This window comes from Papaver somniferum, chromosome 8 (genome assembly GCF_003573695.1).
Source record: "Papaver somniferum cultivar HN1 chromosome 8, ASM357369v1, whole genome shotgun sequence".
In the NCBI taxonomy this organism is placed as follows: domain Eukaryota; kingdom Viridiplantae; phylum Streptophyta; class Magnoliopsida; order Ranunculales; family Papaveraceae; genus Papaver; species Papaver somniferum.
In genome coordinates this window covers 172,656,556-172,672,350 of record NC_039365.1, presented here as the reverse complement: position 1 = coordinate 172,672,350, position 15,795 = coordinate 172,656,556, and the positions used below count along the sequence as shown (strand labels likewise).

The 15,795-nt window shown below is 36.9% G+C and overlaps 1 protein-coding gene, 1 long non-coding RNA gene and 1 pseudogene across 2 annotated transcripts; 1 reads left to right on the top strand and 2 right to left on the bottom strand.

Annotated features, from left to right (window-relative positions):
- Positions 1 to 1,971: 1,971 nt before the first annotated feature.
- LOC113302447 lies at positions 1,972 to 3,304 on the bottom strand. Its single transcript, XR_003336893.1, has 2 exons — positions 3,153 to 3,304; positions 1,972 to 2,390 (listed from the first exon to the last, which is right to left on the bottom strand). It is a non-coding gene; the product is annotated as an uncharacterized LOC113302447 (long non-coding RNA).
- A 797-nt stretch (positions 3,305 to 4,101) lies between these two features.
- LOC113306472 lies at positions 4,102 to 4,900 on the top strand. The gene is made up of 3 exons (XM_026555401.1): positions 4,102 to 4,164; positions 4,424 to 4,835; positions 4,880 to 4,900. Exons 1-3 carry the CDS (start codon positions 4,127 to 4,129, stop codon positions 4,898 to 4,900), a joined length of 471 nt encoding a protein of 156 aa, XP_026411186.1. The 5' UTR covers positions 4,102 to 4,126.
- A 3,462-nt stretch (positions 4,901 to 8,362) lies between these two features.
- Positions 8,363 to 11,263, bottom strand: LOC113306471 (annotated as a pseudogene).
- Positions 11,264 to 15,795: the final 4,532 nt, after the last annotated feature.

Here is a 15,795-nt window from a genome sequence, read left to right as displayed (position 1 = left end):
AAAGAGGTGAGGCAAAATCAACTCACCGAGAAGATGATGTAGCAGCAGCGGCGGGAATAGGCAACCTTGATCTGCCATGGGAACCGAAACATTTTTTCAGAAGTTGAACATGAGATAAAGACAGTAAATAAACAAAAGAAAAGATTTACCTCTCTCCTGGATATTTATCCGAAGAAAGCAGTAAAGACGTGTCGCTTGAAAAGGAAAAACCGTCAACACATGTAGCAGTTACGCGGAAATTATGGAAGTGTGTCGGGTAAGATATAGAAGGTGAAAAGACAGGATTGACGCCGAAGTTTGACCATAATTCTCACACTATTCCACTTGCAGAAGAACAATGCAAGAAGATGCAAAATGTGGAGAGAAATATCGCACAATACAAATATTCAACTTCTCTCTAGACAAAAAAACTTTAAGCACGAAGACATAACAATTACCAGGAAACAAGGCAAAGAATAATCACGTGACAATAAAGAAGAGCGCGAACGAACAGTTACGCTATGAAAATAACGCGATTACTAGCTCCATCAGAAGAAGCGTGAAGGACCAAACAACCGTGCGACAGACAGAGACAGCTTTCAAAAGCCTGGCGTGTAGGACAAACTGAAATAGAATCAGTCAACTATGATCTTGCACGTGAATTATGATTGTCTTCTATTGATAAATTTGCATATATAAGGGCTTAGAAATGATGGAGAGTGAGAGACATCAATTAAGAGAGAAATAAGTTAAGAAAATGATCAGTAAAGTAGAAATCAATTCCATCTTAGTATTTTCTGTCTTTGTATTTCTCCATTGTTGTGTATGAAACTTAGCTTGAATCTACTATAAGGTAAACATACATTCACCGTAAAGAGTTTAGAATAATCATATAAGTGTCTAAGTGGTGAGTAATATCATTAATGTTTAGGTTGATCAATATAACTTGAACTTTGTATAATTATCATCACACGCGTGTAGGTGTGGGATGATCCACAACTACAGAAGTATGCTAAGTTTTACTATTATTTTTGTTTTTCAAGAAAATATTATGGTGTTGCTACACCAAGACTTGTTAATTACCTGCTCTCTTGGAGAACAATATTATGGTGTTGCTGCACCAAGACTTGTTAATTTTGGACTCTCTTGGGTTCTCCAAGATCTGTTTAAAGATGCATTTAAATACTCCCTCCGTTCCGATTTAATTGACGTTGTAGAGTTTTTCACGGAGATTAAGAAATATCAGCGAGAGTAAAAACTTTCCAATTCTACCCATTTTAATTCCTTCTTAAAAGTTTAAATGACCTAGTTTTTAGTTCCTAGATTCTAGGGAAAGTTATCAATCCCATAATAATTTATCAGTCCCATGGTAATTTACTTGGGATATACTACCAAATTCTCAACACAATAAATATTAGAGTAGATTTAAAAATTAGAATACGGATTACAACAAGAATTAATGATACTGTGTGATTCCAAAGCAAAGACAAATCAGTGAGATTGTGAAAAAAAATATTAAAACTATCATCTATTTTGGAACACAAAAAAAACCCTAAAACGTCAAGTAAATTAGAATGGAGGGAGTAGTTTTTATCGGAGTTTGCACTTTAATTCAATTATAAAACTGCCTAACGTGCATAGTGCTAGATCTAAGGGAAGGTTCACAAATTTAAGAAAAGATAATGCTAACGTTTTACTGTTATTTCGAACATCTTCCTAAAATTTCTTGGAGGGGCAATGCAGAAGCATAGGTTAAAATATAGCTACATAATTATATAACTGCCAAAATCTTGGGGTGGCCATGGCCACCAAGGAGTTACCGGAAATAAAAGAAAAACTGATCATGGCTGGGCAGATGAAAATGTTTAGGGTTAATGGTTCACATGATTGGTTAATTAATTGTCAAGGTTGGTTCAACAACACCCTTCGTAATATAGTTTACCAAACGTCCAACTATTTTAGCTTTAAAGCACAAAAAAACACGTCACAACATAAAAGAAAAGCACTTTTAGAAAAAACTAGTAGCTGTTTTACATTTGTGATTTGTAGATGGCAACTTGCCTTACATTTATGATTTGTGGATGACTATTCTGAATTAGTGCTAGCAACAAACGCACAATCAGACTAACGGTAGGAAGTGCATACGGGAATAGAAATCAAATCATTCATATACTCCTCAGCCCGGCCACTATTTCATTTTGTTACTGCAACAACAATAGCATTCGAATGTGTAGCCCTCGGTGCCTCGGTCAATAAAGTTGCAGGCGGGATACATTTCCGTATATTTACTCAGCCCACAATTGTCGAGGCAAAATCTCGAACAGTATGAGCAATTAAAGGCTGTTCCTTTTTTACCACTCCACAACCTCCACCCTTAATTTTGCAAGCCTGACCTTCGGTATAGGTGGTTTCTGCAGTACATTATTAATCAAGGGATAGTTAAAAAATACTAATTCAATTAGAATTTATCATTTTCACTCAAAAGAAGTGCGAGTAAGAAACTTTTGAATAAGTTCCAGTGCTATCTAGGCTGATTTTTTTATCCGGAGACTAAGATCATAAGCACGCGGATAAATTAAATATGTCGGGCGAAGCAAAGAGGTAGAACCAAGGTGCTAAACCCACATTCAAGGCAGCACAGATGATCTCTAAATAGTAAATATCACATAGAGTTCCATTTAACTCTACTTGACTCAAACTACGGAGTAGGAAGCCATATGCCTATGGCATGAAGAAACTCCCAATCCATCCCAATCCATGCCAAAATGCCGGAAAATGCAACCAACATGGGTTAAGAAAACACTTTTCCGATCTATGTAATGCATCATGGAAACTTCCATAAAGACACTAGGAAAAAAAAAAGCAAGGCAGTGGAGGCCGGATAATCAATATCTGGTTTTTGAACCGAATCATTCAGATCCGGCCTGTTACTTGGACAACCATAGTGGTTTCCCAAAAGAATGCTTCCCTTAATCTCACAACAAGATCTCTCATGTGAGACTTGAACTTCAGAAAACCCATAGAATGGGATTTTATGAAACCATAGATATCGTCTCATTTTTCGTTCCTGAAATCCACCATGACCTTCTAGAGGTTACCTAGCCTATAGTTTTATCCAACTTAAAAGAAATCATCAAATGCGTATAAAGGAAACAAAAAGCATAAAGACGTACCAGAAGAAACGGATACAGCAATCAACAGCAAAAGAAAAGAAACAATGCAAATGGGAGAAGCACCAAACAGCTTAGCCATTATATTATGGTAAGGCACTACTAGCTTTGATCAATTTGATGCACACTTGTTACTACTTTCCTTCTTACTTACTCTTAGGAATCAATGGATATGTTTAGAGTCTGCTGAAGCCAATAAATATAGACATGAACACATGTAATAAAAAATTATTTCCTTAAGCTTAATTTCCGAGAGTGCAACTGCGAAACTACGTGCTGTCAGTGTACACTCCTCATGCCTCGTTTGACTTAGAGGGCAACTAGCATATATTTAGAAGGAACAATTCATTGGAGAATGTGGTAATGTGGTGAGCTCGAAACTACTGTAATAGCAGACAATTATGAGAACAAATGAAACAATAAAATTTTACAAGAGACTCTCAAGTGGGCCAGCTACAAGCAAAGGAAGTGGACTTTGAGACAGATAAGTAGATCTAATAATAATACAACTTCAACTTCACATCCCAGACCAAAGCTACAATAAAAAACTTAAAATCAAGGGCAAATAATAAAGTGTCCTGCTTCAAACCATATAATTAATAAACCGGCCAAGTTTTTAAATTCTTTTAAAAACTGGCCTTTTCGTTAGAGTTGATATCTGGGCCCACCAGATCGGTCAGCTGCGTTGAATAAGTCAAACTCGGTACGAGAATTTACGACTGTGCCCTTGCCCATTTAAAGACGCGTGTGGTGTAATCTCTCACCACACTTTCTATTTCGTCCTCTCTTCTCCCTCGTTCTCTTCTCCCAGTTCTGAAACTAGGGTTAGGTATTGAAGCTGTTTGAAAAGAGAAAGAAAACTGATGTTATTGAAGTTGTTTTTGTTGAAGACATAGATGTTAGTGAAAGACCAGAGTGTATTTGGAAGAAAAGTTCTACACATTTAGGGATTCAGAGATAGTGGTGATACAGTGAAGATGAGGTACAAACCGGGATTGAAACTGTCTGAATCAAGGTAAGATTAACGAAACCTGTGACTTAATATATGATGAAAATCATTGTATTGATAGTTAATTGATTTAATTGATCGATTGATTTTTAGGGTTTCTGTTTTTTTTCCTTTGTAATTAGGGTTTATTTGAAACCAAATTTTTATTGTTTAATTGGGGTTTAATTTTCGTGATTGGGTGTCTGATTTTAAGTAATATTGCTTAATTAGGTTTTCATTGGGTTTTCATAGGTTTATATCTGATTTTGTTTCATTTATGTTGCAGTCAGTTCAAATTTAGGAATATCAGTGTATATGCGGAGCCAAAGAATGAGACTTTGGTATTTCCTGATTGCCATAGAGATGAAACAGAGTTGATGACACTTAAGTATATGGTGTATAAGGGTTTGTCTATGGATGTTAAAGAGAAGTTTAATTTATATTGGTTTAAGGAAGAATGTCTGCCACTGCCATTGTTAAACAATGATGATTTTGATAATTTTTGGGAGGATTCTTTTGTAAATGAGGATGGATGTATATGTTTGTGGATGGGGATGAAAGACACAGTGTTTGGGACTCCAAAGACTACACCAAAGAAGAAGACAGTTAGTAAGGGAACCACCCCTAGAAGATCCCCAAGGCTAAATAGTGTGGATAAATCAGTTGAAGGTGCATCAAGAAAGCTGAGTTTCATGGATGTGCTCATGTCCAAACATTCTCAGGCTAGTAGCAGTGGTTGCAGTCAGTCAAAAGCTACAAATGAAGTTAAGTTTGTTGAAGATGTGGACAATATTCAGCTGGAAAACACCAAAGAAGATGAATGTCACCCAATTGAGAATCCAGAAGCTCCTCCAGTATATGACAGTGATGAAGACATTGAGTATGGGTCAGATGAAGAAGAAGAAGAGAAAGAAGAAGAAGAAGAAGAAGAAGGAGAAGGAGAAAAAGAAGGCAAAGAAAAAGGTATATTTCATTTATAACTGATTTCATTTATTATAATTTGTAACTTATTATATGGTACTGATGTTGATCTTGAATGTGCAGGTAAGGATGTGGATGAAAGACCTGCTTACATGGATGACTTTGATGATGATTTTGGTCAGTACATGAAGGGTGAGCATGATGTAGATCTTTTCCCCGAAGAAGAAGTTTTTACTCCAGTAGATCCTAGCAAAATGGAGGTAAAAACTAGATTTGCAAATAAGGAAGCAATTAAGAAACATCTCAGGGGTTATTGTGTTCTTAATAAGTGTCAATTTATTTTGGATAGAAGTGCTCCCTCTAGAATTAAGGCTGAGTGTAGGTTTAAAACAGAACATGATTGTCCTTGGTTTGTGTATGCTAGCAAGAAAAAGGGTGAGAAGAATTTTGTTCTTAGGAAAGTGAATTTGGAACATAAGTGTGAAGGGGATCCCCAAAATAGGAATAGATCTGCTGATCCTCATTTTGTAAAGGATTTTGTTCTTGGTCAGATGAAGAATAAGCCTAAAAAAGTTGTTCCAGACCCTTATAAAATCAAGGAAGACTTCTTATCTGAAAAGAGAGTAAATATACCATATCAGTGTGCATGGAAGGCTAGGAATCTAGTTTTAGAGTCATTATATGGGAACTATGGGGGAGTATTGATGGCTGCAACTGCACTTGATGGACAGAATGGGTTAGTAATGTTAGGAATTATGGTATGCAGAGCTGAAACAAAGGAAAATTGGATCATTTTTTTGAAGCATTTGAAGGATGCAATATTAGCACATCCAGTGAAAGTGGCTTTCATTTCAGATAGGCAAAAAGGTTTATTGGAAGCTGTTGGTATAGTGTTCCCTGGCCATCACCACAGATACTGTTGGAGGTAACTTTCTTGTCTAACTTTGTTTCTTGTTTCTTTTGTTTGTCAGATCAGATAAAGGCCTTATGTTAATTGCAATGTGTTAAAATGCAGACATTTATACAAAAATTTCAAGAAGGATTACAAGGGTCTTGAATTATACAGTTCTTTGTGGAATGCAGCAAAAGCATACAAAGAAAAGCATTTTCAGGTTTGACAGTTCACAACAGTTCTTTGTTATTGGTTTTATGCACTGTTTGACAGTCAAGTTAAGCTAGTTTTTGATTGGCTGTGCAGGAACATTTTGACAATATTGTGAAACAGGATGCTGCATCTGGTGCTTATCTCAGTAGAGAAGATCCTGCTACAGGGTCCAGGGCCTTTTTTAACCCTATTCACTGTTGTGAACATATGAACAACAATTTTTCAGAGTCTTTTAACAATATGATCAACAAGATGAGAAATAAACCAATTATAATGATAGGAATAATGTATGCTAACTTAGTGATGGCTACATGGTACAATAGGAGGACTGAATCTGCATCATGGGTAGATGGTAATTTGGTTCCTACTGCTGTTACATTGATTAAGAAAATGTTGGAATTTGTGACTGACTATGGTGTTGACCCTTGTGTGGCTGGAGAGTTATATATGGTGACTAGTCCCAACTACATTGATATAAGTGCATTTACAAGATGAAGGGAACGACATCATTTGTTCTTGCAGCCAAACATGAACAAGAAGATCTTGAACCCTCCTCACAGTAGGAAACCAGGAAGACTCAAGAGCAAGAGGGTAAGAAGTTATGATGAACCTCGTGTTGAGAAGACAAAAAGGAGGTGTGGGAAATGTGGAAATGTTACTAACCACAACAAAAGAACATGTGCTGGTGGTGAAGTGGGATCTAATCCAACTGCAAAGAGGCAAAGGACTGAATGTGATGCACAAAGCTTCACCTTCAGCAACATAGAGCCAAGTCAGACCACCGGAGTTAGGGGTGCAGCTAAGTCAAACAAGAAGAAGAGAACGGCATCATTTGTTGGTGAATGTTTTACAGCGCCTGGCAGTCAGCCTTTGGCAACACCATCTTCTACTCCAGCTTCCACAACACCTATGAGTCTGCCATCTATAGCACCATCTTCTACTCCACCCTCTACAATAAATAACCTTTATCAGAACTTCTTTGGCATTGGATTTGTATCTCAGAATATAAAACAAGGAAAGGGAAGGGAAATGGAAAGGCTAAGAAGAAATGATTTGAGATCCGTTTTCTGATTTTTTGTGTTTAAGAAGACAATATTTTTTTCTTTTGTAGACTTGAATTAATGCTGAATCAAAAGTGGCAGGTTGTTTATTAGTACATTTGCAGGTTACATTTTCAGATTGTTGAGTTCCTTACATATAGCATTAAGTTGTAAACTTGAATGCATAATTCTGTTTTTTGCAGCAATGAAGACTTCATCTGAGACCCATTTAAAACCGTCACAATCTGTACAAGTGAGGTATGCTATGTTCTTGTTGTGTTCATTCTTGCAAAATTTCATCTCCATCTTTGATTTGCATTGATCTTTGTTGCAGGTTTGATTTTGCAGTGGGCAATTTTTGAAGCAATGACCAGATTCTCCGCAAGCGTAACAACCATTCTCTACTGGTAATTTCACCATCTTGCATTTGACAGGATCGATGGCATCGTCAAACCATTCAAAGTACTGACAGGTTGGAATTGAACACTTCAAAAACATTTTTTCGTTTGTTTCTTTTGCTTTTTAACACAATAGTTGCCTTATACCATTATATGGTATATATTTGCACCTGGAATAAATCCAAGGACATACCTTTGGATCATGAATTCCCTGTGCACAGATAGAACATGAAATTAGGGGTTGTTTTAATCTTAATCTTACCTTGCTGCTGTTACTGCTGCCTGGAGAGTTTACTTCATTTTGGCTCATGTCTTATTTATTTTTATTTTTTTGATCTGTTGAGTATGACAAATACTATGGTTCTTCTCTGCAGGGCCTAATTTATATGAATGAAGCTAAATCTGACCGTTACAAATCCAACCGTTACAAATCCGACCGTTGCAATGAGTCACCGAGTTGACTCGATACTGGTTTGGTTACGAACTCAGACGAGGGTTAAGTCGTCTTTTACCTAGCAAGTTAACTGCCACATAGCCAGTTAACTACCTAAATCCGTTTTTTGAAAAAAACGGGATGGAAAATATCAATATCGGCCAGTTTATATAAAGATTCGAAAAAACGGCCAGTTTCTTAAATATGGTTCAAAAAGGTGGTTACTTTATTAAAAAGCCCTAAAATCAATCCTTTTATATAGCTTATTATTATACGTACATAATGGAACCCCTCCTCCATGCCAGTAGAAGGTAATTAAATTTGCAAACTAATAAAAACGGTTATGACGAGCAAGATTAGATTTGGTGGTTTCATCTTCCCACTCTAGGCTTTCCCAACATTCCTTGGATGCTTGAATCATTAAAGTCTTTCTGATCACGCTATTGGCGTCGAAAGGTAGCTTCTTCAATCTTGGACAGTACCTCACCTGAAAATGCTCCAAAGAAAGAAATTCAACACTCTTGTTACATATTCTCTTTAGTTTTGACATGCTTCCCAAAAACAAACTAGTCAGTCTCGGAAACGTATTCAATAAATTTTCTTCAGCTTCAAACCCATCAGAAATTACCTCTTCTAATCCATTCAACTGTTGCAAATCAAGTACCTCAAGATTCTTAGCATAGATCAGCCATGTTACATTCTTCAGTTTAGGACAATGCCAAATACTTACATCTTTAAGGTTCATAAAGCTGAATGTCGACCGTTGAGGCACATCCCACACAATCTTTAACTTTGGCATCTACCAAATTTTAAATTTCTCCAAAGTCGCGAACAAAGTAAGCTTATCTTCTGTACCTACCCAACTCACGATTCACAACTCTTCTAACTCCCTACACCATTGGAGATGAAGTGTTTTTAGACTTACCATGTTTGCCAGACTAACCAATGATGATGCTGGTGATGTTGGTAAACACCAAGGTGATAAAACGAGCGTTTTGATGCCTTGACATTTGTAAATCTTTAGCAGTTTAGTGCACAACTGCAATTTGTGACTACTTAATCTTTGAAGAGCAAGAACCGTCTCTAAGCTGATTCCGAGAAAATTTAAGTCTTTTAAGCTTTCAAACTCGCTCAGTCTTGGTCCTCCTTCTATTTCCCAATTGCTTAAATCTGAACCAAATAAATCCAACATCCTTAATTTTGTAAGACGAATTAAAGTCCCAGGACTTGGTTTAGTTGCACCAAATCCTATATTGTCACATGATAGGTCAAGATAATGTAATTCCGTAAGTGTAAAAATACTTGTTGGGAGTTTTTTGATAAGGAAATCAGACATATCTAAAACTTTAAGCATGGGCATAGATTTGAAAAAATCATCAGATATCGTTTACGCCTTACTTCCGTGAAGCAGCAATGTTGAGAGATTCAAGCAATTTGGTGCTCCAATAAGTTCTTTAATGGGTCTATTATTTACTAAAGAGATCTTAACTGCCTTCTCCCATTCATGAAGCTTCAGTTTGTTTTGTGCTTGAATTGTTAAATAGTTGCCTTTTTTTCTACCAAGATCTGAGAATATCCAAAGTGCCAAATCACGAATTACATCATGCATTTTTACCTCATTTCCATTTCTGTCATTACCACTTTCTAACAAACATGCGCTTTTGAGACTTTCAATCACGTCATGACCTTCGTTATAAGCTTCATCTATATCATCAACTTCATCCAAGAATCCCTCTCCAATCCAAAGTCTAATTAGTTCAACTCTACGAATTGAATAGTCATCTGGGTATAACGAGCAACATAAGAAACAAGACTTCAGTTTCTCATTTTGCAAGCTATCATAGCTGAACTTCAATATGGCAAACACTTCATCAACCATGCCTGCAAACAGAAAACGTGAATACACGAACAAGATTGCATTGAATACGCTTTTAATAAAATTTGCCACCGAAAATCAGTAACTAAGTAATGTGCATGCAATAATTCCGAAACTAGCAACAAACACCAAAATTATGCGATCTAGAGAGTGAAAAGAATTAAAGCCTAATTCATTGTAACAGGAAACACTTGGTTAGAATTACCTTGAAACTCAGATGCTGATTTTTGTAGAACAGTGACTGCATGCTGCCATTCTTGGACTGTCTTTTTGCAGGCCATGGTTTGACCAATAGCGATCAGTGCTAGAGGAAGACCAAGACATTCTTTCGCAACTTTTTCAGCAAGCTCAGTTACATTATGACTACTTAGCACTCTTTGTCCGACGTTTTGTTGAAAAAGGCGCCACGATTTATCCCAATCCATACAATTTACTTTGACAATTTCATCCGCTTGCATAAGCCCGCACACAAACTCGGATCTGGTAGTGAATACAACTCTAGACTTCTTGGTTAGTTCTTGATTTGTAATTTTGACATATGCAATCCAAACTTTTTGTAAATCAACTCGATCCCAAATGTCATCTAAAAACAACGCGAACTTCTTGTTTGTCAGCACTTGGGTTATATCTTTGGCTCGGTCATCTATATTCGTTTGGTCTCCCCATGTCAACCCGATTGACTTGCCAATCTGCTTTTGAACAGTTTTGATATTCAGATCCTTAGACACCACAACCCAAATGACTAAATCAAAATGATGGCTTCTTTTGAGAAATTCGTTATTTAGTTTCTTCAAAAGAGTTGTCTTTCCAACTCCACCCATTCCATATAAGCCTATAATTCTTACACTACTTTGCTCATCAACCAACAAACTCCATACTTCGTCGATCATTTGGTCCATTCCAAGAGCTTGATAGACGGATATCTCTCGAACAACATCGGGTTGAGATATAGTAACCAACACTTGGAAGACACCTTCATTCCAGAGCTTGTCGGCATCATTCAGCTTTTCAACCACTACCTTGCCAAGTTTATAACCACTACAAAAAATTTTCCCACCCCAACAACAAAAATATTTTCCTCCATTTTTGATACCTTCTTGTAATGTGTTTTTTATTTGCTGTTCCAAGGTTTCAACTCTTTGTAGCCAACCACGAGTCTGTTGGGTTTGACTCTGGGATATGAACCATTTCCTTCACATCATCTCTTCGTTCTTTAAGTTTCATGAAGGAACTCTCTAGAACATTTAAATTTTGTTTCAAATCACATAGATAACTGCTACGGACAGCAGAATAACTCCATAGACGACAGATTATGTCGATAACTGGAGTAACAAAAGGACTAACAATATTCATTGATGGTTACACAAAAAGAACGATGGTTTGTAATGAAGAAGGAAAATTATGTGAAGAAATAAACCGGAGAAAGCTTAGATAAGTTATTTTTTGATCGATAAAGAAGTTGGTGTTAACGAGTTATGAACTCTATCATCCAATAAAATTATCACCGTACTAACATCGACTGTTACATGAACAAAAAGTCAACTGCTAAGAATAAAAGATACAGCTGGTGCTTCTATTAAATAATATTCTTATATTCTTCATGGCACTCGATACATTTTATTCTTCCTCTACTAAAAGCCATTATTGTACTGCACACGTGTCTATGAATTATATATATTCTAGAGTTGAGATCGTATTGTTGTTATCCCATTTCATGGTATACGACTCTCGCTCAAGTCTTTAGCCATTCATAGTCCAGGCATGCATTGTACTAAGCAGTGTTGTACTAAGAGCAGCAACTAATACCAAAACTGTTGCGCTGTGTATGAGGGGTACGTATTATTGCTAAGAAAGTTCACTTACGTGCTGCAGGTCCCGGCACTTCACCAATTTTTGTTGTTCATCTGTGCACATAAAAGAGAAGATTTTTGCGACCCAGCTAAATCCTGATTCCGTCACCGTTGGTTGTGATTAAATTGTTTTCCTAGCGATGGATGTGGCGTGGGTGATCAAAGCTAGCTAGTATTTCAATTCTAAACTCTGGACAATATTTCCAACTTGGCCTTTGGCGGTTCATTTGTTTTGGCAATCAAATTCTAATTTAGATGTGAGAGATGACTCGTATTTTAATTTAGTGCTGATAAATTCTTAGAAAAAATTAGTTAAATTGGAAAAAATTAGTTAAATATTATATATCATATTGTTTGTCTCTGGTAGGTTAGTGGTCCATCAAGGCAACTAATAAGTTGATTAAATTAATCAAAATGAACATGGTTAATGATTAATTAGTTGCATACCTATCTCATTGTAATTGGCAAAGCGAATTTTCAGTCGTCCTTGTGTTCATTCTTGCATTGTGGGTGGCTTGTTGGATATTCTCGAATATTTCGGATCATAACTTGATTTGATCCGAAAAAAAATAAGAAATTTTTTGGTTAACGGATTACTGTTCTAGGGTCAAAAACAGTTGACTCGGTTAATTGTGGTAGGCTGCAAGCCTAAGTCGAAAAGGTGGGAAAAGAGGTCACATTGCGTGTTGTTGGGGCGGTTGACATGGTAAGTGACGGACCGGAAAGTTATGCTTCCCTAATACGTCAAGCAGGGCGAAATTCCATACGTCACTCGTAATTCAATAATCTAGTCGTAAATTTTTTCTTCACACCGGACTGCTTACTAAATGAAAACAAAATTTTTTTCCAAGCTCGCTTTGCAAGAATGATGCCTTAAACGTAGTTTTTGTATATGGCTCCCCACCGTTCTAATTTATCTTTTTCTGCTAGCTGTGCAAGGCCATAAAGGCTAATGGTGATGCATTTTGCAAGGATCACTGGCTTCCGAATATACTATATCCAGGCATAGGGTGTATGCCTTGGACTTGTACATATGTCATTGCATGCCTATTTCCAGCTTCCTTACTACTCTTTAGCGTTGAGCTGAAAGCATGCACTAATTTTAATCATGCCAAGAGTGCAGTAGTCAGGCTCATGCTATATTTGCTTTTGCATCATCCTTGTGATGGAAGTGGCTATGCAAACTTCTCTAACTTGCGTACCAATTAACTTTCTTCATTGGCCATAATGCCCAATTCGCATCGATTGACTTGATAATAAGTATGATCAACCAGGGAACAGACTGCACCTACCTCATCAAGTATGGTAACAATCATCTCTTGGATCATATTGCCAAGCCTAGATGACATCAGTTATCAAAATATCACAATCACATCCTCATTAGATGATATGACCAAAAAAATGTTGGACCACGAATGTTGCAACTCATTTCAGTTGCCTACGTACCCTACTCCGGAGCTCGCAGGGACCAAGCACAGAGCATAGTTCATCCATTCTTAAACTATCAATTGAAACCAACTCATATCACAAGGCCAACCAAGTAAAGCCCAGTCTGTATAGGCAAGGGTCTTTCCAATATATGCACAAGATTATGCATAATTAATCCTCATTTGTAATTAATGCATCATCATGATGCATTCTTGATGTAGCAACGATGATGCCTATGCATCATGAAGCTCTCTTGAGTAACTAACGCGTCCTAATGATGCTTTCGTATCATATGTGCTTTACCATCCAATCTTTATAGCTTATGGATATATTTCTCCAGAATGCATCTTCAACCAACACACCCTTTTTATATGTATCTTATTGATATTTTTCGCAATAAGATTTAAGAAGTACGCTGCCTATACCAAGTCCACTTGTTTTGGCGACAACGAATTATAGATGATGCACCCATGGTGATGCATTTATAATTCTCGTCCAATATTGATCAACTTGTGAAATACTTCATAATGGTGCATTTTCGTTATTGGCTATTATCCATTTTCGTGATATACCATGATGATGCATCATAATGAATCTTCATCTCATTCAATGACGCATCTTTGAGCATATATCATGCGAAAAATGTGGCGTTAAATTACCACATACTTTAAAGAATCTAGTACCTACAATACAAAAACTATCCTGGACAAAATTCATCGATTTGGAATTCTTGAGCATATGTCACATACCATAATTCTCAGAAATCGCACAAGTTTTCTTCAAATTATCCTAAACAACAATTAGGACCTTCTGAGCATACATCACAAATTGTATATACCCAAAAATCCTAAAATAGTCCAAAATGCTATCAAGAAATTTGGTTTGGATTCCCTAAGCATATTCTGACACCACATACTTAGAAAATACCTAAGAATTTATCAATACGACATCCTAAGTGGACGTCTCACACCGTAACACTCGGGAATCCCCAAAGTTCACACTTTATCAAAGGTCATCGAATATGGAAAGTAATTCTTGTTGTAATACAATGAGGACCAAACTCTAATTCCAGAGAAGCCGGATGCAAGCCTTTTGTTAAGCTAATGATCTTCTGGGTTGCCACTAATGTAGTGGGAGATAAAAGTTCATGACAATGCACACCGTTCCAAACAAGTGATTGTAATCAGTCCCAATGTCTTATAATGTTCCAAATGCTTTTTCAGGTCATCATCTATTTTGTGAGTTGTCATTCAAGGCCTGAAAAATGACAGCACTCGACTAAGTCCAACATTATTTGTAAGTTAGTTAATTGTCTTAATAGTTACGAACTTTATTCACGTCCAACCATTGAGCTACGCACTCTTCCAACTGATTTACTTACTTTCCAAAGAAACTTTTATAGTCTCATTACAAGAAAACACTGACAAGTCCGACAAGCACAGTCCCCAGTGTTATCTCGGAACTTTCTCTGATGCCAACCATGATAGATTGAAAATCACGCCTCCGGAGTAGCGCCAAGCAGGATGGAACTCCCTGATACGTCGCTCGTAACACAGTAATCGGGTCGTAAAACCTCACTCCTCACCAGGAAAATGCAGGTTGATTTTCCTTTTCAATCATGTTTTGCAAGCATGATGCCTTGGACGTAGTTTCCGTACATAGCTCCTCACTTTTCTACCTTATCCTTGTTCTGCTAATGGTGCAAGGCCGTATATATAAAGGCTAATGGTGATGCATTTTGAAAGAATCGTTGTCCTCCGATTACTTTCCAGGCATAGGTAATGTCTTTGACTTGTACATAGGCCATTGCAAGCTTATTTTTCAACCTCCTTACTCTGTTTTGGCATTGAGATGAAGACATGCACTAATATTGCTTGTTGCAAAGGTGTATTAGTCGGGGTCATGTTATACTCTCTTTGCATCATCCTTATGATGAAAATGGATAATGCAAGCTTCCATAACTTGCATACCAGTTAGTTTATTTCCCCGACCATGCCCAAATTGCAATTGGTGCATGCCAACATTTAATGGTATGATAACAAGTATGAGCATCCAAAGAATCGAATGCAACTATCTCAGCAAGTATGAAAATAATTATCCATTTTCCGTATTGCCAAGCGTAAATGATATGCGTTACCAGAATGTCACAATCACCTCCCAATTATATGATATGACAAGTTTTGGACCAAAAATACTGCAACATGTTGCAGCTGCCTATGCACCCTACTCTGTAGCTCGAATAGATCAAATAAAGAGCGTAGTTCATCCATTTCGAAACTAGAAACCGGAACCAACTCATATTACAAGGTCCAATCCTAACAAAGCAAAGCTAAGTCTGTATAGGCCAAAGAGTGATTCGCATATATGCACGAGATTATGCTTAATTGATTCTTTCTTCGTAATGCATCATTATGATGCATTCTCGGTTTAGCAACACAGTAAAGATGATTCCTATGCATCATGAATCTCTCTCAAGTAATAAATTCGTCATAATGATGCTTTTGCATCATATGATTTACCGGCCAAGAGCTTAAGGATGCATTTCCCTTTAATGCGATTTCAACCAACACCCCTTCATTATATATATATTTATGTATTCTCGACATT

Coding starts and splice junctions, on each gene's coding strand:
- LOC113306472 (XM_026555401.1), top strand. CDS start 4,127: ATGAGGTACAAACCGGGATTGAAACTGTCTGAATCAAG. Junction 4,165..4,423: donor TTGAAACTGTCTGAATCAAG/GTAAGATTAACG, acceptor TTTATGTTGCAG/TCAGTTCAAATTTAGGAATA. Junction 4,836..4,879: donor GAAAGCTGAGTTTCATGGAT/GTGCTCATGTCC, acceptor CAGTGGTTGCAG/TCAGTCAAAAGCTACAAATG.